At 42.4% G+C, this 24,475-nt stretch overlaps 1 protein-coding gene across 1 annotated transcript; it reads right to left on the minus strand.

The window, feature by feature from the left end:
* Positions 1–258: 258 nt before the first annotated feature.
* LOC128059996 (olfactory receptor 10Q1-like) lies at positions 259–21,856 on the minus strand. Its single transcript, XM_052652212.1, is given in 3 exon segments — positions 259–889; positions 21,541–21,622; positions 21,625–21,856. Coding segments are annotated over 3 exon segments (945 nt in total).
* Positions 21,857–24,475: the final 2,619 nt, after the last annotated feature.

Below are 24,475 nucleotides of genomic sequence, written 5' to 3' on the forward strand. Positions count from 1 at the left end.
TCATTATCAGACCAGCCCCCCACTGCCACTTTTGAAGAGCCACGAGCAAGCATTGCACTGCAAGCAAGGGCCCCATGCCTCATTATCAGGCAGGAAGAGGAAGCCTTCCGTCTTGGACTCTGCTTTTATGAGTACCGGTTGTGGACCTGGGCCAAATAGGGCAAAACGTCAAATCAATGGCACACGGTGGGAAAGCATGAAAGTGCTCTCTTTGTCATGATGGCAAGTGACAAACACCCACCCCAGCCCCCTAAGCCTTCAAGTGTTGTCTGAGGCTGCTTTACTGACGAAGGCATTCTTCAGAGCGCCTTTGACATCCTTGTTGCGCAGAGTGTAAATCAGGGGGTTGAGTAAGGGGGTGACGAAGGTGTAGCCCAGGGCGATTTGGCGGTCCTCGTCCTCCGAGGTGCTGGACCGCGGGCGCAGGTAGACCAGGCTGCAGCAGCCATACTGCAGCAGGACCACGGCGAGGTGGGAGGAGCAGGTGGAGAAGGCCCGGCGGCGGCCCGCCGCAGAGCGGATGCGCAGGATGGCCGAGCCGATGAGCACGTAGGAGACGGAGATGAGGAGGAAGGGCACGGTCAGCACGAGGCTGCCCACGGCATAGAGCACGGCCTGGTGCAGGCGGATGTCCGCGCAGGCCAGCCGCAGGACCGGGGGCACGTCACACAGGAAGTGGTTGATTTCGAGGTGGTGCCCGCAGAAGGGCAGGGTGAAGATTAGGATGGTGAGCTGCAGGGAGAGGAGGGAGGCCAGGCCCACGGCACAGCCCACCATCTGCACGCAGAGCTTCTGAGTCACGATGAGCGTGTAATGCAGCGGGTGGCGGATGGCCACGTAGCGGTCATAGGCCATGACCGCCAAGAGGAAGCAGTCAGTGCTGCCCAGGGTGACGAAAAAGAACATTTGGGCCCCACAGCCAGCCAGTGGGATGGGCTTCTGGGCCCCCAAAATGTTGGAAAGCATCAAGGGTGCCACCACGGTGGTGTAGCAGACTTCCAAGAAGGACAGAGTGCTGAGGAAGAAGTACATGGGGGTGTGGAGTGAGCTGTGTGTGCACACCACCCAGACGATGGCCGTGTTGCCGCAAAGGATCACCAAGTAGAGGACGAGGAAGAGGACGAAGAGGAGGGCCTGGAGTTCCGGGACGGTGGTGAAGACCCGAAACACAAACTCCGTGGGGCCAGACTGGTTGAGGACAGGGCTCCTCGCACACATGTCTCCTGCGGAAGAGGACCAAAGATGCTGAGACTGCCTTTCCTGAATTACTCAATTGTGTGAGTAGAATCAAGGACTTAAAATTTTGCTTTTGATTTGGAATTGCCTATTTAATATCCAGTTTCCAATCTCACTGTTTGGAAATGAATTCACAATAGAGGGCACGGCACATTCTCCCTTGGCAGTCTTCATGGATGGGATAGATTCTAATCTGCAGAAGTTTCTGATGACAGAGATGTCTTTTTTCTGTTACTTAAAATCCAATTGACAAGGGCTAATTCTTTGCTTGTATTTAGTTCGAGTTGCGTACAGTTGTACTTTGTTATCTGTGGGAGATTGATGCCAAAGTCCAGGAAGGCTTAAGTTCCTTTCATAAAACAGGATAGTGTTTGCCTATAACCTGCACACATCCTCCCATATACTTTATATCCTCTCTGCTGCTGCTAAGTCACTTCAGTCATGTCTGACTCTGTGTGACCCCAGAGACAGCAGCCTACCAGGCTCCTCTGTCCCTGGGATTCTCCAGGCAAGAACACTAGAGTGGGTTGCCATTTCCTTCTGATTACTTATAATACCTAATACAATGCAAATGCATTGTAAATAGTTGCTGGTGCCCTGCAAATTCAGGTTTTGCTTTGGGTAATTTTCTGGAAATCAAAAAAATTCTCTATTGCTGATTGGTCAAACCCATGGGTGCAGATCCAGCATCTGCTGGATCATTGTAAAAGCAAGGGGGTGCCACAAAGACACCTACTTCTGCTTCTCTGAGTGCGCCAGAGCCTTCAACTGTGTGCATGGCAGCAAACTGCAGACAATCCTTAACGAAATGGGACTACCGGACCACCTGACCTGCCTCCTGAGAAATTTGTTTGCAGGTCAAGAAGCAACAGTTAGAACTGGACATGAAACAACAGACTGATTGCAAATCAGGAAAGAAGTACGTTAAGGCTTTATACTATCACCCTGCTTATTTAACTTATATGCAGAGTTTAGTTCAGTTCAGTTGCTCAGTCATGTCCGACTCTTTGCAACCCCATGAATCGCAGCATGCCTGGCCTCCCTGTCCATCACCAACTCCCAGAGTTTACTCAGACTCATGTCCATCGAGTCAGTGATGCCATCCAGCCATCTCATCCTCTGTCGTCCCCTTCTCCTCCTGCCCCCAATCCCTCCCATCATCAACGTCTTTTCCAATGAGTCAACTCTTCGCATGAGGTGGCCAAAGTACTGGAGTTTCAGCTTTAGCATCATTCCTTCCAAAGAAATCCCAGGGCTGATCTCCTTCAGAATGGCCTGGTTGGATCTCCTTGCAGTCCAAGGGACTCTCAAGAGTCTTCTCCAACACCACAGTTCAAAAGCATCAATTCTTCATCATGAGAAATGCTGGGCTGAATGAAGCACAAACTGGAATCAAGATTGCCAGGAGAAATATCAATAACCTCAGATATGGAGATGACACCATCTTTATGGCAGAAAGCAAAGAAGAACTAAAGAGGCTCCTGATGAAAGTGAAAAAGGAGAATGAAAAAGTTGGCTTAAAACTCAGCATTCAGAAAACTAAGATCATGGCATCTGGTCCCATCACTTCATGGCAAATAGAAGGGGAAACAGTGGAAACTGTGACAGACTTTATTATTTTGGGCTCCAAAATCACTGGAGATGGCGATTGCAGCCATGAAATTAAAAGATGCTCGCTCCCTGGAAGAAAAGTTATGACCAACTTACGACAGCTTATTTAAAAGCAGAGACATCACTTTGCTGACAAATATCTGTCTGGTCAAGGCTATGGTTTTTCCAATAGTCATATATGAATGTGAGAGTTAGATTATAAAGAAAGCTGAGCGCCGAAGAATTGATGCTTTTGAACTGTGGTGTTGGAGAAGACTCTTGAGAGTCCCTTGGACTGCAAGGAGATCCAACCAGTCCATTCTAAAGGAGATCAGTCCTGAATATTCATTGGAAGGACTGATGCTGAAGCTGAAACTCCAATACTTTGTCCACCTGATGCAAAGAACTGACTCATTTGAAAAGACCCTGTTGCTGGGAAAGATTGAAAACAGGAGGAGAAGGGAATGACAGAGGATGAGATGGCTGGATGGCATCACTGACTCGATGGACATCGAGTAGGCTCTGAGAGTGAGTTGGTGATGAACAGGGAAGCCTGGTGAGCTGCGGTCCATGGGATCACAGAGAGTCGGACATGACTGAGTGACTGAACTGAACTGAACTCATGGGTACAGACCATGTGGATAGGGAGGACTGACTCTATTAATAATTGTAGATATTTTCAAAATCAGGTAAATCAATGTATTGTTTACATTTTTGGTAAACATTCTTTTTGAAATATAGCATACACAGAAAGAACTTCACACATTCTAAATGTATAGTTTGATCTGTTTTTTACACAGTAAATGTACCAGCATAAACTCTATCCAGATTAATATATAGAAAAATTCTAGTAACCTACAAACATTCTTTATATCTTCTCTCAGTCTTTATGCTTCACAAATATAACCACTCTTTTGGCCTTATCACTGAAGATTAGTTAAACTGTGCTTCAATTTACATATGTAATAATAAAGTGTGTGCTTTATTGTACCTGGCTTCAACATTATGTCTGCAAAGTTAGTCTTGCTGTTTTGTATAGCAAGACTTTGTTCTTTCCACTGTGTTATAGTATCCCATTTTTTTTATGGCTACACTATAATTTATTCATGAATTTCTCACTTTTCATCCAATTTTGACTCTATATGAAACTAGGCAAACATCTTTTATTACAACCCTTTCTGATATATACTCTTTGTATGTTTCCTTTCATTTGAATATTTAAAAAAATTTTCGACCATGAACCTAAACTTTTAAGACTTGGACAAATTCAGATGAAAGGAACATGTAAAGGGAATCAGGTAATAATGAAGTGGAGCTGCCTGAGGTAAGAAAAGAAAATAAGAAAACTAAAGATGCAATAGCGGAATTCAAATGGGCATTAAAACCATCAGGTGAATAAGTTTTATGAGGGAAGGGGAAAATACCTGTCAACTAAGCACTTTTATATTAGAGTGGGCTACACTTTTATTTTCAATATAAAACCCCAAGAGACAATAGAGCAATGTCTACAGCGTTTAAAGAAAAACAATTTTTGTGAAAGAATGCTATACCCAGGCTTTAGAGCTTTATGTTCAAAAGCAACAGAAAGACTTTCTCAAATTTACCAGGGCTTAGGAAACATGGGCATACCTCAGGGGTACTGTGAGTTCAGTTCAAGACCATAGAGATAAAGCAATTATCACGATAAAGCAAGTCATAATTATTTTTGGTTTCCCAGTGCATTTAAAAGTTTTTTTACACCATACTATAGTCTATTAAATGTGCAATAATAGCATTATGTCTAAAAATATGAAAGTGAAACTGAAAGTCTTAGTCACTCAGTTGTGTCTGACTCTTGGTGACCCCATTGACTATAAAAATATAGAGACCTTAATTAGAAAGTGGTTTATTGCTAAAAAATGCTAACGATCACTTGAGCTTCTGCCAGTCATCTTTTTGCAAGAATAATACAAAGATCACAGAAAACAAATCACCATAAAAAGTAGAACAATAATGACAATGTTTGAAATATTGCAAGAAATTACCAAAATGTGACACAGAAAGAACAAGTGAGCAGATCTATTGGAAAATGACATCAATAGACTGGCTCGATGCAGGGCAAACCTTCAACTTGTCAAACAATGAAATATCTGTGAAGCACAGTAAAGTGAAGCGCGATAAAATGAGGTATGCTTGTGAGAAATGGAATATTTCCTGTGTTATCAGTAAATAAGGATGTCACAGACATCAGCGTTTCCAGCCCTCCAGGGTGAGCTGGTGAGCCCTGAAGGTCACAGGAAGGAGACTATCTGCCTTCTAGCAGCCAGCAGACCTATGGTCACTCCCTAAGGTGAGCCTCGAGGAAAGGAAGCTCAGGATGTGAAAACAGGAAATTGGTCCCAGATAGCTGAGTTGCATATCAAAAGAATGATTTCAGTGAACCCAGACTCTTGCATTTCCCCCTACATAGACAGGAGCTAAATTCCTTAGCTTGGATTACCTGGTTTTCTTTAATTAATAATAACCTTTAATTTTTGACATTCAGACTACCTGCCCTTTGGTGTAAAACTTCTATATGACCTGGCTCCTCCCCTCGCCTCCTTGGAGTAGTTCTCAGGGTCACTTGAGATGCTGTCTTGAAGTCCTAAAAATTCCCACCAAATAAAACATAACTCTCAACTTTTATGTTGTGAATATTTTTTAAGTTGACACTTGCATGCCATTCACTTTAAATACAATTAAAATAATTCCTCAACAAAAAATCTGGGTTGCTGCGTGATTAATATTACTCCAAGATAGCGGAGTAGAAGGACGTGTGCTCATCATCTCCTGCCAGAACTCCAAAATTAGAACTCACTGCTGAACAACCATCAACAGGAGAATGTTGGATCCTGCGAAAAAACAATACTCCACATCCAAAGGAGAAGCTCCAGCAGGACAGTAGGAGGGGTGAAATTGCATTTAGAACCAAACCCCATACTGGCCAGAGACAAACATTGTGTGCACCAGGACCCAGAGATGCCACAGAGACTGAGCCAGACCTGTGTTTCCGTGTCCCCTGCGGAGGGCCGGGTCAGCAGTGGGCTGCCGCAGGGGCAGGGCTCTGGGTGCTGCAGACCTGGGTGTAGCACAAGCCCTCTTGGAGGAGGTCGCCAGTTACCCTACCATAGAGCTGCCAGAACTTACAGACTGCCAAAAATAGACTCTGGGAGGGCACACACAGAACCTTGTGTGCACCAGGATCCAGGAGAAAGGAGCAGTGACCCCACAAGAGACTTGACCCAGACTGGCCTGTGAGTGTCCAGGAGTCTCTGGCGGAGGCAGCGGTGGGTCGGCGGTGGCCTGCTGCAGGGTTGGGGGCATTGAGCGTAGCAGTGCGTGCATGGGCCCTTTTGAAGGAGGTGCCATTATCTTCATTACCTCCACCGAAATTTGGCCTCAGGTCAAATAATAGGGAGGGAACACAGCCCCGCCCATCAACAGAAATTGGATTAAAGATTTACTGAACATGGCCCCACCCATCAGAACAAGACCTAGTCTCTCCCTCAATCAGTCTCTCCCATCATGAAGCTTCCATCAGCCTCTTATCCTTCTTTATCAGAGGGAAGACAGAATGGAAACCACAATCACAGAAAACTAACCAAACTGATCACATGGACCACAGCCTTGTCTAACTTAATGAAACTATGAGCCATGCCATGTAGGGCCACCCATGACAGATAGGTCATGGTGGAGAGTTCTGACAAAATGTGGTCCACTGGAGAAGGGAATGGCAAACCATTTAAGTATTCTTGCCTTGAGAACCCCATGAACTGTATGAAAAGGCAAAAAGATAGGACACTGAAAGATAAACTCCTCAGGTTGGTAGGTGCCCAATATGCTACTGGAGATCAGTGGAGAAATACCTCCAGAAAGAGTCAAGAGATGGAGTCAAAGCAAAAACAACACCCAGTTGTGGATGTGAGTGGTGATGGAAGTAAAATTTGATGCTGTAAAAAGCAATATTGCATAGGAACCTGGAATGTTAGGTCCATTAATCAAGGCAAATTGGAAGTGATCCAGGCAGAGGAACTGGAGATCAAATTGCTAACATCCATTGGATCATTGAAAAAGCAAGAGAGTTCCATAAAAATATCTATTTTTGTTTTATTGACTATACCAAAGCCTTTGAGTGTATGGATCACAATAAACTGTGGAAAATTCTGAAAGAGATGGGAATAACCAGACCACCTGACCTGCCTCCTGAGAAACCTGTATGCAGGTCAGGAAGCAACAGTTAGAACTGGACATGGAACAACAGACTGGTTCCAAATAGGAAAAAGAGTACATCAAGGCTATATATCGTCACCCTGCTTATTTAACTTATATGCAGAGTACATCATGAGAAACGCTGGGCTGGAAGAAGCACAAGCTGGAATCAAGATTGCCGGGAGAAATACCAATAACCTCAGATATGCAGATCACACTACCCTTATGGGAGAAAGTGAAGAAGAACTAAAAAGCTTCTTGATGAAAATGAAAGAAGAGAGTGAAAAAGTTGGCTTAAAGCTTAACATTCAGAAATCTAAGATTATGGCATCTGGTCCCATCACTTCATGGCAAAATAAGTGGGGAAACATTGGAAACAGTGATAGCCTTTATTTTCTTGGGCTCCAAAATCACTGCAGATGGTGATTGCAGTGATGAAATTAAAAGACGCTTGCTCCTTGGAAGGAAAGTTATGACCAACCTAGACAGTATATCGAAAAGTAGAGACATTACTTTGTTAACAAAGGTCCGTCTAGTCAAGGCTATGGTTTTTCCAGTGGTCATGTATGGATGTGAGAGCTGGACTATAAAGAAAGCTGAATGCCGAAGAATTGATGCTTTTGAACTGTGGTGTTGGAGAAAACTCTTGAGAGTCCCTTGGACTGCAAGGAGATCCAACCAGTCCATCCTAAAGGAGATCAGTCCTGGGTGTTCATTGGAAGGACTGATGTTGAGTCTGAAACTCCAATACTTTGGCCACTGGATGTGAAGAGCTGACTCATTGGAAAGGACCCTGTTGCTGGGAAAGATTGAAGGTAGGAGGAGAAGGGGATGACAGAGGATGAGGTTGTTGGATGGCATTGCCAACTCAATGGATGTGAGTTTGGGTAAACTCCAGGAGTTGGTGATGGACAGGAGTATTGGTGATGGATGGTGTTCTGTGGTTCATGGGGTTGCAAAGAGTCGGACATGACTGAGCAACTGAATTGAACTGAAACAGGAGATGGCAAGAGTGAACGTCAACATTTTAGGAATCAGTCAACTAAAATGGACTGGAATGGATGAATTTAGCTCAGATGAACATTGTATCTACTACTGTGGGCAGGAATCCCTTAAAAGAAAGGAAGTACCCATCATAGTCAGCAAAAGAGTCCAAAATGCAGTACTTGGATGCAATCTCAAAAACGACAGAATGATCTCTGTTCGTTTCCAAGGCAAATCATTCACTATCACGGTAATCCAAGTCTATGTCCCAACCAGTAATGCTGAAGAAGCTGAAGTTGAATGGTTCTATGAAGACCTACAAGACCTTCTAGAACTAATACCCCAAAAGATATCCTTTTCATTATAGGGGACAGGCATGCTAAAGTAGGAAGTCAAGAGATCCCTGGAGTAACAGGCAGATTGGCCTTGGAGTACAAAACGAAGCAGGTCAAAGGCTAACAGAGTTTTGCCAAGAGAATGCACTGGTCATCACAAACACCCTCTTCCAACAACACAAGAGAAGACTCTACACATGAACATCACCAGATAGTCAACAATGAAACCAGGTTGACTATCCCTTCTCCAGCAGATCTTCCCAACCCAGGAGATCAAACCCAGGTCTCCCACATTGCAGGTGGATTCTTTACCAGCTGAAGCACCAGGGAAGCCCCTATTAAGACATGAAAATCAAATAAGCAGCTTTTAACTTGGATGGGAACTGTCAAGATTTGGTACAAAACATACTTAATGTATGGATAAAGCAAGACATATAGTGTTGGAGCTTGATGTCTGCTAGGACAAGTTATGTCAGGGCAATTTCATGGAAAAAAATTCCACATATATTCACAGTGAGTCTATAAAATATAAAAAAATATCAAACTTTGTACTTATGAATCAAGCATTTTCCCTTTCAATGGCCACTTTCAAAGGATTTGCACTTACTTTAATGGTGTTTCTTTCCAACCGTTTTTGGAGTGCCACTGAGGGTTATTTTAAAAGAATGCACATTTTCTCTTACCTCATCAGTTGTGACATATGTTCACACTTGGAGCATACATTTGCTCATTTTCTTAATAGCATATCATTTGAGGTATAGCGAAATAAAATAGGGTAAGTTAGGTGACCCCAATTTGCTATATAGAGTTTGAGCAAAACAGGAGTTGGTGAAGCTGATATTGTTGTATTGTAGAAACATACATTTTCCTTCGATTATTTAAGAAATATAAGAATAAATATAATTGCTATTAAGTGTACCATTTGAGATGTGTGGCACAATCTTTGTGAACATTTTCCTCACGTTTTCAACTCAAGTTTTCAACTCTGAGTAATGGATTTTGTCATTCAAATTCATCTCTTTTGGCCACTGACCATGAAGTCATCCCTCCACTGACACAAATGAAAAATCTGACCACGTCAACGTTTTCATCTGGCTAATATATGAGAGCTGGTGCTGACGGCAAAGAACCTGCCTGCCAGTGCAGGAGATGTAAGAGACACGGGTTCAGTCCTGCGGTCAGGAAGATCCCCTGGAGGAGGGCACTGCAATCCACTCCAGTATTCTTGCCTGGAGAACCCCACAGACAGAGGAGCCTGGCAGATCAGAGTCCATAGCGTCACAAAGAGTTGGACACGACTGAAGCGATTTAGCATGAGCGCACACAGTGTATGAGAGGTTGGCCGTCTCTAAAAAAGTTCTTAACAGACATTCTCCTTGTGCTAGCTCTCTATTTTCTCATGTCCAAAAGAGTGCTGTGCAAACAGCAACTCAGTTCTGTGTCCTAAGTCTTTATCATCCTATGGTATTTCATGAGGCGTTTCAGGAGGCGTTCAAAGCTTCATCTCTTGATTACATGACAGTGCATGCAAATCCATAAGGGGGCACTTATTATTCTGTCTTCTACTACGCTTTCAAAAACCATTCAGAGTATCTCCCAGGCCTGTTACCATTGCTGCTCGCAGAATTCACTCTCTTTCCGGATGCCCACATTCCTTCCTGGGGAACACTCCACTCCTGGCAATGCCATTTTGGTAAACATTTCAATCAGGGCTATATTTAAGCTCCACAAAGACAAGAATGTCTGTCTTGTTCATCAGAGTATCTCATCACAATAAATTTGATTTGAACTAGATTGAATTATTTTGTATTGTAAAATATAGTTAAATTATAGTTAAATCTCATGTCCTTTAAACCTCTTTCAAAGCCCATATCCAATGGCACCTCTATAGCCCACTTACGTAGCAACTTCTTTAGCCCCACGTAGACGGGCCTTTCCTAGGCCAAAGGTCATTTTGTGTATATTTGTCTGCTGCATGCAAAAAGGAAGGTTTGGGTGGGATGGATTCACTTGATTAGTGGCTAGTGGGATGCACAGCAATTAAGCTATTGATGTGCTTATTGAATAAGTTTGATAATGTTGTGAAGCTCATCTAGTTAGCAGTTATTCCTAATGACTGATGAAGCAGTATTTCACGGTGTAATATATGCTTCCTGCTAATCCGTAAACGCTGTGCATATAAAACCTAAACACTTGTGGAAATATCAGTGAGCCAGGAAACCATAGCAAAGCCCGCAGGTCAAATGTGTGCTTATTTATAAAGCGTATTTAAAGTTGGATCTCTGTGTCTGATAACTATAAGGAAACTTAAGAGGTACCTGGTCCCACATATATCCTTCATGCAAAACTCAAGGTCTGCTGAGATTAAGCCTTGTTCAGAGGCATAACGCTAGTGTTAAGCATATATGGGGTCTGAATCTATTTTCTATGTGATTAGTTACCAGAGTGTAAAGTGTATACATAGGCCTTGAGTATATTTCACGTTTTATGTACAACAAAGGTGATATGAAAGCTAAGAGAGTGCAAATACCCAGCAGAAAGGACACAGGATGGGTCTGGCAGAGCTGCTGGGAGACAGGCCCATACTCTGCTGCTATGCACACAGCTAAGCGGAGCAGCATCTTTCGTAGAACAATCTAAAAGCTCTTTAAAACTTCTCCTGTTCCAAACAATTTCCCCTAATGATGACCACTAAGCCATTCTCAAGTTAATTGTACCTTTTTTCAGTCCCTTCCACCACCAGTTTTATTAAGGAAACACTGACAAATGTAATTGTATCTATGATGATTTGATATATATATAAATGATTACCAAGACCACGATAATTAAGAGACATTTGATCTCTCAACAAGAGTGTGGGTTCTGGATCTGCCATTTCATAGTTTCAGAATTGGACAAAGTTACCGAATCTCCACGAATCTCAGATTTTTAGCTACACAGGGTATATATGGTTACCCTATAGAGTGGTTGTGAGAATTAGCTCTCACAGTAAGTTAACAGAGTTAGCAGTAAGGTGAGTCAGCAGTAGGGTGAGTCAGCAGTAGGGTGAGTCAGCAGTAAGGTGAGTCAGCAGTAGGGTGAGTCAGCAGTAGGGTGAGTCAGCAGTAAGGTGAGTCAGCAGTAAGGTGAGTCCGCAGTAGGGTGAGTCCGCAGTAGGGTGAGTCAGCAGTAAGGTGAATCAAGCGCTCTGCCTGACTTTGTTGCTGTTCTTTAGTTGCTCCGTCTTGTCTGACTGTGACCCCGGGGACTGTGGCCGCCAGGCTCCTCTGTCCATGGGATCCCAGGCAGGAATACTGGAGTGGGTTGCCATTTCCTTCTCTGGGGGAGATCCTGGCCCGGGGATTGGACCCGGGTCTCTGGCTTGGCAGGCGGATTGTTTCCCACTGCGCCACCTGGAAAGACCTGCCTGACTTCTAGGAGGTGCGTTTCCCACCCTCCGCCTTGTGCTTTATGCCCCAGCTCTGCTGGGCCACCTTCAGTCCCTTCCCTCGGCCCCTCTTGCTCTGGGGGTTTGGCATCATCTGCTCCTTCCACCTTGGACACTCCTCTTCCGCTCCCTAGCTGCACCTTCTCCTTCAGAGCTGTGTTCAGGTGCCATTTCTCCTGTAAAGCTTTCCTTCACTCTCTTCTTTCCCCAACTCTAATGACAGGTACTTCTCTGGGCTTCCCCCGAAGCCTCGTCACCTCAGCTCTGAGGCCACTGTAACTGATCAGTATAGAAATCAAGCAGACCAGCATGTATGGAAAGAGCTCAAGTCCTGGGCTCAGCTATGTGGAGATGTGTAAGAAAATTATAAGACATAATCGCTAGCTTCAGCCATATAACAGAACATGACATGGGAAAGAATTTAAACACCCTCTGAGGAACTAGTTCCTAAACTGTGTTCCTTAGAACAGACTTCTTGACACCTCAGAAATGAAAATGTTCATGGTCAACTTGGGAAGCATTTTTCTCAAGAGTTACAGTGAAGTTATGGGAGGCCCTGTTGTAAAGCCAACAGTTTCATTTTACCTCAAGCATTTTCCAAATCTGTTTTACCACAGTATATATATATATATAGTCACATAGCACCAATAAGAATTTGTGATTTAATTCTACTTAAAGAAAAGTGAGGTCCATGCCATACCTTTGAAAAAAGTCCTATGGACAGTATATTAAAAGGAGAGACAAAAGATCCAAGTTTTACCCTAGCATCACAGTTCTTAGGTATAGGATGTGAGGTAATTCAACCCTTTTTGTATCTGTAAAAGTGCATAGTAGTACCTACTCTGGTAACTTTTTCGTTTTGCACAATTTTATGTATATGGATATTCTTCCCCAATTGCAAAGCACTATAGATACTTGTGTTTTATTACTATTTTTAGCAATAAAGTCAAAATCAAATAAAAGAAATTGTCTCTTGAGGTGCTCCCTTACCGCTTTGAAATTTGCTTCAATCCATCAGGTTGACTTTTCTTGCCGAGATGTTAAAAGTTCTTGGCATGGAGGATAGAGGAGCTCTTCCAGGGAAGTCATCGACCCTATTTGTCCTCTTCTCAAAGCATGACTTGGAATGAGGATCCATGAACCTCATGCTGTGCAGCGTCTCTTAGGGAGGACAGGTGGACATTGTGTGATCCCTCCATAATGTCTAGGTGAGAATGGAGAAGAATATCCTTTGCATGCTGATATTCATAAGAAGAGACACCTCTCAGAGATTTGCGGCAAGGACAAAGCAGGATAAGAGGAACATCCCTTGGAAGGATGATCCTATGGAATCATCCCAAGTCCTGAGTGGGAAGACCTGCAGCTCCTCCTTAATGCAGGGTCCAGTCTAGCTTGATTCAGTCAGGGTGCTTGATGTCCTCTGTGACACCTGTTTAAAGTTAATGAGTCCCCACGGAAGAGGAATGTCCCCTGTGGTTCCCCTTATCTGAAGCCAGCCAGAGAAAATATCTGAGAAAAAATTCCGGAGTTGATCAACTAAACAAGACTCATGGGCAGCTCCTCTGCGCGGTCGCCATCGATAGCCATTATCCGGGAATTCCAGACGGTGTTGCCATTCCTTTTCTATGCCCAGCAGGGAACTTACTCACGTATTCCAGATAATATCCCAGTGAGCCTTGCTGAAGACACACATTCCTTTCAGCTTGAGCTCACGAAACATGTATAATGCACTAATTCAGCCCTAGCCTAGGCATCTGGAGACCTGGAATCTAATTATGGACCTGTCATATAGCTGTTGACCTCAGGCAAACAGTGGAGCTCTTATGTGGGCAGGTTTCCATACCTGTGATCTGAGGTGTCAGGTTAAACAGACTCCAAGGAATTCTCCAGCTCTAAAATTCTATGAACTGTGTTTTTTTTCTTGATAAGCAAAATTATGAAAGATTTTCCCATAATGATTCCTTTTGATTGCTGGTTTCATTTTTTCTTATCTTACTTATTTCTATTTCTTGATCAAGTTTTCCCTATGATGATACTTTTCTAGTCTTTCAAGATGTTTATATATCTGTATCTATTTTTTTTGGTAATTATAGCTATATCGCCACCTCTTTTTAAATTGGAGTATAGTTGCTTTATAATGTCGTGTCAGTTTCTGCTGTACAGCAAAGTGGATCAGCCACATGGACATACATACCCCCTCTTCCTCGAATTTTCTTCCCGTTTACGTTACTCCAGAGCATGGAGTAGAGTTCCCTGTATATTCCCACCGCTTAACCTACTCATTTACAAATTTGTTTCTCCTTTCCCACCTCCGTCCAATCTCATGGAATTAAAAACATATACTTTATCCTCACTGTTGCCTTTAATTTTCAATCAAGTTCCACATCCCTGTCTGATGTGAAAAGTAGTTGCTCAGTTGTGTCCAACTCTTCGCTACCCCATGGACTGCAGCCTGCCAGGCTCCTCTGTCCATGAAATTCTCCAGGCAAGAATCCTGGAGTGGGTAGCTATTCACTTCTCCAGAAGATCTTCCTAAGGGATCGAACCTGGGTCTCCTGCATTGCAAGTGGATTCTTTACTGTCTGAGCCACCAGGGAACTTGAACCTCCAGGGAAGCCCTCCCTGTCTTATACCCATTATTAATAATGTATCTTTATTTACTATGAAACAAATATTTATTGAATTCTTACTATGAACCAGGTTCTATTTCCAACGTTTGGGATATATCAGGGTGCAAAATAGATGAGAATTTTGCCCTCATAGAGGCTGTGTTCTTGGAGGGGGGAAGAAAGGCAATGAGCAGAAAGTAAGGATAAGAGCATGTGAGGGAATCTAAACAGATGGTATTGATGATCTTATATGCAGGACCGCAGTGGAGACGCAGACATAGAGAACAGACCAGTGGGCACAGTGGGGAAGGAGAGGGAGGGACGAGCTGAGAAGTGGCCCTGAGACACACACATTACCGTGTGTGCAGCAGCTAGCCAGCGGGAATTCAGAGTATGGGGCAGGGACGTACAGACATCATACAGCACACGCCAGTGCTTTGTGATGAACCAGAGGGCTGAGATGCGGTGGGAGATGCGAGGGAGGCTCAGGCGGGAAGGGACACGTGTATACCCAGAGCTGATTCATGCTGATGCATGGCAGAAGCCAGCCCAACCTTGTAAAAGAAATTATCCTCTAATTAAAAATAAATAAATTTAAAAAAAGAACATGAAATAATGTGTCAGAAGGGGTGAGTGCTACAGACAAAAAGCAAACCAGGGCGAGGATGCTGGGGATTGAGCCTGAGAGTGATGTGGCGTGTGAGAGGTGCAGAGGCTACCTGAGCTCTGGGAAGGGCTCTCTTAGGCTCTAGGTAGGTGGTGATCTGAGCAGACAGGCCCGCCGGAAAAAGAGAAGGGAAAGAGTCTTAGGGCAGAAGCCACAGTAGGCGGCATGGCCTTTTCTGAAGCCCAGATAAGCATATCAAACTTGTCCATAAAGTCCCAAACACCCACAAATCCATGCGAGGAAAGACAGCTTGCTTTTATATTCATGGCAATCATGAATTAAATAGCTCTGTGCTGGTTCTTAAAACTGGAGGATAGTTACACGCATACAGAGACTGTACTCAGATTATTTTCCTTTTTTTCTCACCCAGACATGTTTATTTGTTCAGATGACCTCATTCCTGCAAACATATTTTACATTCTTGCAATGACAGCATGTAGTACTTCCATCAAAAAGTAGGTTGTGTTTTCAAATATAGTGTTCACAGTCACGTTTTTTGTGACAACTTAATATGACTAGTATTGATGTCCCACAATTTATTAAGTGAATCCCTAATATTGAACAGTTAAGATGTTTTTTTATTTTCTTATGAGTTGAGATGAACATACAGTAATACAGTCATCCAAAATCGTGTTTTTGAAAATGTGCACTTTCTTATTGTTCTTTGTTAATTCACTTGGATATTTATGCATGATTTAGAAGGTAATTAGTATGTATTGTTTACTTAAAATTTGTTAAGAGGATAGATCTTATGTTAACTGTTCTTACCACAATAAAGTTTTAAAAAGTGCAACAAGAGTATTTTTAAAACATAAAGAAAAATTCTAAAGAAATCAACTTAAAAAAGTTTAGATTATGTACTTGCCAACTATAGTATCTAATTAAGTCAGCTGATATACAGTATAAATGATCTTTACAAATTTATTTTTTTATGGGGCCTCCTTGATAAGATATCCATAATCCCATGTTTGTTACAAGATTATTCACAACAGCCTAGATATGGAAATGACCTAAGTGTCCATTGGGGAATGAGTGGATACAGAAAACGTGCTATACACATATAACGGAATATCAATCAATCTTTAAGGTTGAATCTTTAAGTGAAATCTTATTATATGTGACAACATTGATGAACTTTGAGGATACTATGCTAAGTAAAAAAAGCAAGTTACAGAAGAGTAAATACTGAATTTCACTTATCTGAAGTATCTAAAATAGTCAGATTCATAGCAACAGAGAGTGGAATCATGGTTTCTGGGGGGCTGGGTACAGGGAGAAATGGGAATTGCCATTCAATTGGTATAGATTTCAGTTATGCAGGAAGAATGAGTTCTAAAGAACTGATTTACATTATGGCTGTAGTTAACAAAACTGTATTATGTACTTTAAGATTTGTTAAAAGGGTATACCTCATGTGGCCTTACCACAATTAAAAAAGAGGAAAATGAGAGGAGCAAAGCAATATGCAAGTCATCAACATGGCTGGTATGGATCATAGTTTAGGGGCAAGATTTTATAGCCAGCGTCTTCTGGGTTTTGTGGATTTCTGATTTTGGCAGCAGCAGTGAAATGCTGGGACCGGAAATTGTCCCCAGGAGCTTCACATACGTACCTTTCTATCCATACCAGCAATTTTGGAAATCACAGAACATATAATAATAGTTTACACTTTTTGCTTAAACCAAAAAACTAACCAGCCAGTCAAATAGAATCATTAAATGTAGCTTAAAATGAAAGAAAAGAAAGAAAAGATTGTATGCCCCAAGTTCTGCAAGTAGGGAACAGTCTGAGAAAACCGTTCAACTGCAGACACGTGCTGTGTGTGACGCTCAGTCACGTCTGCCTTGTGACCCCAGGGACTGCAGCCCACCAGGCTCCTCTGTCCACGGGATTTTCCAGGCAAGAGTACTGGAGTGGGCTGTCATCTCCTCCTCCAGGGGTTCTTCCCCACCCAGGGACGGAACCTGTGTTTCCTCCATTTTAAGGCATATTCTATGCCACTGAGCCACCTGGGAAACATGTGCTACCCTTCGTGAGAAAGGAAGGATGACTCTGGGGACAGCAGTGAGACCTTGGGCCACGGGGAGGGGTTCCGCAGGCCCAGAGCTTGGAGTTGTAAGCCCCAGAGGATTATTCCTGGGCCATGAAAACTAATGGAATCTGCCTTGTTTGATTTCAGAATTGGTTGGAACCAAGAAATCCATTTTTTCCTTCCAGTCTCTCTCATTTTGAATGGAAATGTTTGTAACTGTCACGTTATGCCTGCCCCACTGTGCGTGTTGGGAACAGATACCTTGCTTTCTAGTTCTAGGTCTGGAGAAGGGGAAGAATTTTATCCTAGCACGTTTGTTCTCTAAGTCTCATCTAGACCTTCATTTAGATAGTTTGGATGATGAGATTTGAGACTTTTGAACTAATGATATTTAGATAAGATTTTTGGATCTGAGTTAATGCTATAATCAGATGAGGGTTTGGGGGATTTGGAAGAGGGTGAACTTATTTTACATTTTAGATGTGTTTTAAATACAGTTGTCAAAAGAGAATTTAGAGAACTTTACTTGATATGAATATTTTATCGAGCAAGAAATTCTAAGCAGAAAGGGAGACTTCAAACTGAAAGTGATTTGAAGCTCAGAGGTATATTGTTATTAATGCAAGATGGCTTATAAAGTGAGAATGGAGAAGTTGTTTAACTTGTACAATGATTGGTTATTACAATGGGAATTTCCAGATGAAAGAGGACTTAGATAAAAGGTGTTATACCACTTTAGGAAGATGACTGCAATTTTATTTATGATTATCAGAGACAGAAGGAATATCTAAGTAGAGTTTCACTTATATTCATGAAATAAGCTAGATTACATTTTGCTTACGTGGCCTAACTGATTTTGTCTGCTCAGGGGATTTTCAAGTGTAGTCTCCATTTTATCTTATTTTAACATGATGAATTCCTTACTTTCCACCCATCCACCAGTCCTACCTGAACTTTAGATTCATTGTATTTTTGTGGCTGGGAATCAAAGATAAAGAGAAAAAAATGTACCTTTAAGTGGTAACCCCTGCCCTTCTCCACAAAACCACAAATGATTTTTCATCAGAGAAATGGGAGCCAAAGGGCAATGGGATGGCATCTTTAAAGAGATGGAAGAAAAATGGTCATTTCTAGAATTCTATATTCAGTTATTCTTAAAATTAAAATAAAAATGTAGAAGACTACTGTTAGAATACCTTTAAAAATGTTAACTATTTAAAACAAAATGAAAATGTATGATGGAATTTATAAGTAACATGCTATAATAAGAGCACAAATATGGGGGCATAAAATGGAATTAAACTGTTCAAAGTTTCTTACACATTTACTTCAAAAGCATTATAACAATTCTTGGCAGGCCATGATAAGAATGCAATATGAAACAAAAGACATATCTAAAAAGCTGTTGGGAAAAAATGTTTACAAATCCAAAAAGAGGCTGATAAGGAGAAACTAAAAATCAAGAGAACAGGTGAATAAAATACACATGGAAATATGGGACTCTAGATTGTCCAATCAGGATTAAGAAGAAAAAGTATAAACTATATGCTCTTGATAAGAGCCATACCTTATATATGAGGAAGTACAGGTAGAAGTCAAAAGGAAGAACAATATTTACCATGAAAATGTTAACCATAAAAAAGATAGTGTGGACAAATTAAGATTAGATGTAGATTTCTGGACCAGGGATATTACCAGCAATAGAAATGAACATTGCTTAATGATAAGATGGTTAAGCCATCAACAAGATATAATCACGCTGAATATATATACATTGAATAACAGAGCTTCAGAAAAAAGGGAAATAAAAGAACTAGAACAAGACAAAATTGCCAGAACTAAAGGGAGAGACTGACAATTGACAATCATAGTTGCAAATTTTACCTACCTCTGATAGGAATGCATAGCACAAGTAGGTGAAGATATAAAATGATAGAGATTAGAACCACACTATTAACTAACTTAATTCAATTGCCTGCACTCAGCAGCTACAGGATACACATTCTTTTCAAAGGCACCTGAGACATAATAAAACATGTGTCATAAGACAGTCAGTGACAAAAATTATAAAATTATAACCCAGACTCAAAATCCTGAATCTCATAACTAGCATCCATTCCCAGTTGGATTTAAGGGTCTAGATCTGATAGATAGAGTGCCTGATGAACTATGGAATGAGGTTCGTGACATTGTACAGGAGACAGGGATCAAGAACATCCCCATGGAAGAGACACGCAAAAAAGCAAAATGGCTGTCTGGGGAGGCCTTACAAATAGCTGTGAAAAGAAGAGAGGTGAAAAGCAAAGGAGGAAAGAAAAGATATAAGCACCTGAATGCAGAGTTCCAAAGAACAGCAAGAAGAGATAAGAAAGCCTTCTTCAGCAATCAATGCAAAGACACAGAGGAAAACAACAGAATGGGAAAGACTAGAGATCTCTTCAAGAAAATTAGAGATACCAAGGGAACATTTCATGCAAAGATGGGCTCGATAAAGGACAGAAATGGTCTGGACCTAACAGAAGCAGAAGGTATTAAGAAGAGGTGGCAAGAATACACAGAAGAACTGTACAAAAAAGATCTTTATGACCCATATAATCATGATGATGTGATCACTAATCTAGAGCCAGACATCTTGGAATGTGGTCAAGTGGGCCTTAGAAAGCATCACTACGAACAAAGCTAGTGCAGGTGATGGAATTCCAGTTGAGCTGTTTCAAATCCTGAAATATGATGCTGTGAAAGCGCTGCACTCAATATGCCAGCAAGTTTGGAAAACTCAGCAGTGGCCACAGGACTGCAAAAGGTCAGTTTTCATTCCAATTCCAAAGAAAGGCAATGCCAAAGAATACTCAAACTCCCGCACAATTGCATTCATCTCACACGCTAGTAAAGTAATGCTCAAAATTCTCCAAGCCAAGCTTCAGCAATACGTGAACTGTGAACTCCCTGATGTTACAGCTGGTTTTAGAAAAGGAAGAGGAACCAGAGATCAAATTGCCAACATCTGCTGGATCATGGAAAAAGCAAGAGAGTTCCAGAAAAACATCTAGTTCTGCTTTATCGACTATGCCAAAGCCTTTGACTGTGTGGATCACAATAAACTGTGGAAAATTCTGAAAAAGATGGGAATACCAGACCACCTGACCTGCCTCTTGAGAAATGTGTATGCAGGTCAGGAAGCAACAGTTAGAACTGGACATGGAACAACAGACTGGTTCCAAATAGGAAAAGGAGTGCATCGAGGCTGTATATTGTCACCCTACTTATTTAACTTATATGCAGAGTACATCATGAGAAACGGTGGACTGGAAGAAACACAAGCTGGAATCAAGATTGCCGGGAGAAATATCAATCACCTCAGATATGCAGATGACACCACCCTTATGGCAGAAAGTGAAGAGGAACTAAAAAGCCTCCTGATGAAAGTGAAAGAAGAGAGTGAAAAAGTTGGCTTAAAGCTCAACATTCAGAAAACGAAGATCATGGCATCTGGTCCCATCACTTCATGGGAAATAGATGGGGAAACAGTAGAGACAGTGTCAGACTTTATTTTTTGGGGCTCCAAAATCACTGAAGATGGTGATTGCAGCCATGAAATTAAAAGACGCTTACTCCTTGGAAGAAAAGTTATGACCAACCTAGATAGTATATTCAAAAGCAGAGATACTACTTTGCCAACAAAGGTCCGTCTAGTCAAGGCTATGGTTTTTCCTGTGGTCACGTATGGATGTGAGAGTTGGACTGTGAAGAAGGCTGAGCGATGAAGAATTGATGCTTTTGAACTGTGGTGTTGGAGAAGACTCTTGAGAGTCCCTTGGGCTGCAAGGAGATCCAACCAGTCCATTCTGAAGGAGAACAGCCCTGGGATTTCTTTGGAAGGACTGATGCTAAAGCTGAAGCTCCAGTACTTTGAACACCTCATGCGAAGAGTTGACTCATTGGAAAAGTCTCTGATGCTGGGAGGGATTGGGGGCAGGAGAAGAAGGGGACGACCCAGGATGAGATGGCTGGATGGCATCGCTGACTCGATGGATGTGAGTCTGAGTGAACTCCGGGAGGTGGTGATGGACAGGGAGGCCTGGCATGCTGCGATTCATGGGGTCGCAAAGAGTCGGACACGACTGAGCGACTGAACTGAACTGAACTGAGACACTTTTCATTCAAAAGGCATGGAAGAGGCACAGAGTAGTCACGTGGTCGATCGAGTCCGACCCTTTGCAGCCCCGTGGACTGCCAGGCTTCTCTGTCTATGGAATTTTCCAGGCAAGAATACTGGAGTGGGTTGCCATTCCCTACTTCAGGGGATCTTCCCAACTGAGGGCTGGAACTCTTCTCTCTTGTGTACCCTCCATTGGCCGGCAGATTCTTTCTAATGCCACCTGGAGGCAATCATAGACACGGAAGCCAAGAGGAAGCAGGCGGCTCTGCCCAGTCCCACGAAGAAGCCCGTCTGAGTGGCACAGCCCAGCAGGGTGATGGTCTTCTCCGACCGTAGGATGTTGGCCAGGAGGTGGGCACCACCACAGCAGTGTAGCCGATTTCCACTCCCGAGAGGCTGCCCAGGAGATAGTATATGGGTGTGTGGAGGCGGGCTTCGGTCTGGATGGCCACCATGATGAGGACATTCCCGGTGATGACCCGTGTATAAACCAGGCTGATCCCAAGGAAAGACAAGACGTCCAGCTCTGACTGGGAGGGATAGGCCAGGAACACGAATTCCATCCACATTGAGCGGTTTCCCCAGGACATTGAGTTAACAGATTTTCTCTGTTGAGAGTTATTAATACAAAGAAAGACGAGTCAGACTAACAATACATCAGTTCATACTCTGAGCCATGAGGCAATCTAATTAAGACTGGAGTTAGAAACTTGAAGAATTAAGACTTATTCTCTATTTCCTCCCTTTTTAACAAGTTTCTTCACATAAATAGCCACAACTTCACTTCTAACTTCACTTCTAACGATGTCACTTCCCTGGTGGCTCAGACAGTAAAGCGTCTGCCTACAATGAAGGAGACCTGGGCTCAATCCCTGGGTTGGGAAGATTCCCCTGGAGATGAAATGGGAACCCACTCCAGCATTCTTGCCTGGAAAATCCCATGGACAGAGGAGTCTTGTAGGCTACAATCCATAGCGTCGCAGAGAGTCAGACAGGACTGAACGATTTCACTTACTCACTTCTAACTGCCAAAAATTGGGCTAAATTGTGTAAGAATTTTTTGAGGAAATGTGGCAGAGAATTTTATGGAATTCAAAGCTATCTTCAGTAGATGTGGAATGAAAATTCAATTGTTTTAGTAAATTCACAAGAAAATGTCAAGAAATTCTTGAGAGCCAGGGCTGTTGAGAACAGGAAGTATTTATTTATTCACAGATTTACACACAACGCCTCCTGAGGCATTGTCTTGGAGATACAAGAATATAACACTGAAAAACTAGTGATATGATAGAAAATGAAGGAAGAAAACCCAGTGCCCATGGGCAAAGGGCTGACATAGGCCTAATGTTGACAGTGTCAGGCATAACCCTCTGAAGCCAAAGTCCTCCCAACTCCTGGGTGTTCTAGCCATGTCCAATCAGGGAGTTTTATCACAGGGCTCCTCCTGGCTTGTGGTTCTATGGGAAAACATGTGATCATTAGCTGTCAGAGAACTGAGCACCCTTCCTGTGAGTTTAGGACGAATGGGAAAGACCAAGCCGTTTCCATTTGCGTTTCCTCTCTTCTAAGAAGCTAAAGTAAAATCTAAGACACGCCATCTAGCTTCCTTGAAAACTTTCTAATGTAGAGTCCTAACTCTCAAAGGGCACCCGTTCCATTACTTTTCCAAGATCAACTCATTCAAGAAGGTGGAAAAGGACTTCTTTGGTGGTCCAGTGGTGAAGAGTCCACTTGCCAGTGCAGGGCACGCTGGTTGGTCCCGACTCTGGGTCCCACATGCTGCTCTGGGGGTGTCCCACATGCTGCTCTGGGGGTGTCCCACATGCTGCGGGCCAGCTAAGTCTGGGCACCACAGCTACTGAATCCACACACTGCAGCCCCGGAAGCCCGCGCACCCTGGAGTCTGTGCTCTGCAACAGGAGAAGCCATCACCGTGAACAGCCTGTGCCCCAGCTAGAGAGGAGCCCTCACTCACCACAACTAGAGAAAGCCCACACCCAGCGACAACCCAGAGCAACCAAAATAAATAAATAAACAAATCTTAAAGAAAGACGGAAAGAGGCAACATTCAACCTTAATTCAGATCTCCCTAGTTTAACATGTATTATTTACCATGAACTTTAAAGAGAAATCGTATCCAGAAGCACCACTCTGATAAGTGCTATTCACATAAACCAGCTTAGGGTGATTAGAGATTGTCAGGAATAAATGTCAAGAGCCCCTAGGGCATGAATGCCTCTGCTTTTCCAACTGTTAGCAAGCAGTGTCCATTTCATTCATTCTCTTTCTCTCTTCTGAACTTCATTAATGCTTTGGATGATTGCTAATGTTACATAGCATATCCACATCATATGTAACATGAGGTGGAGGAGCAGTGTGTGAGTGTGAAATTAGTTTTGATTTTAAATGATGTGATTTGAGTGATTCCATCTCTGTAATATTAGGCTATGTATAATGTCTTTGAGTCCCAGTTTTTTTATTTGAAAAATGGGGATAATAATTATGCTTAGTTCTTGAGATCTTAATGTAAAGTGTCTTCCACCAAGATCAGTCAGTAATAATAATAACCTCATAACGGATAACCATGATTATTATTTGTAAGTTCGAGGGCAGCCATTCTCCCTTATTTATACTTTTATCTCCCACATAAACCAAGCCTAATGTTGCACAAAGATTAGGCATTCAATAAATCTATGTTGTACGGATGACCATACTATGAAAACATGTCATTTACCCTTTTTCCCATTTTATCTTTTACTTTTAAGATTATTTCATGATCAGAACCTTTGTATAAGAGCCTTTTATGGAAAACAACTTGGTATCCAACATTTGAGTTGCATTCTGGAGAAGATTATGTCACTCAGAAACAGGTAAAAGACTTCAGCAAACATGTCTAAGGCTTGTCTACCATCTGTATTATGATACAGGGCTTTGGGATAATGATTTTACTATAGTCAGTTACACTCATGTCATCTTAATGGTGCTCTCCAGGATCTGTTACAAAATATTTATATGATAGAGTTCTCTACAGGTCATGAATTCTTAGTGCTGGAAAAGACCTCAGAATGTGTCTAGTTCAGTCATTTGTTAGACATTTCAATCTCCTATCTGTATGTGAACATCAGGTCACCTTCAAAGTTTAGAAAATCTCATTACTTCCTGGCTTGTCTGTTCCACTGTTGGATGACATCGTTCTCAAGCAAAACGTT

This window comes from Budorcas taxicolor, chromosome 15 (genome assembly GCF_023091745.1).
Source record: "Budorcas taxicolor isolate Tak-1 chromosome 15, Takin1.1, whole genome shotgun sequence".
NCBI classification, from domain to species: domain Eukaryota; kingdom Metazoa; phylum Chordata; class Mammalia; order Artiodactyla; family Bovidae; genus Budorcas; species Budorcas taxicolor.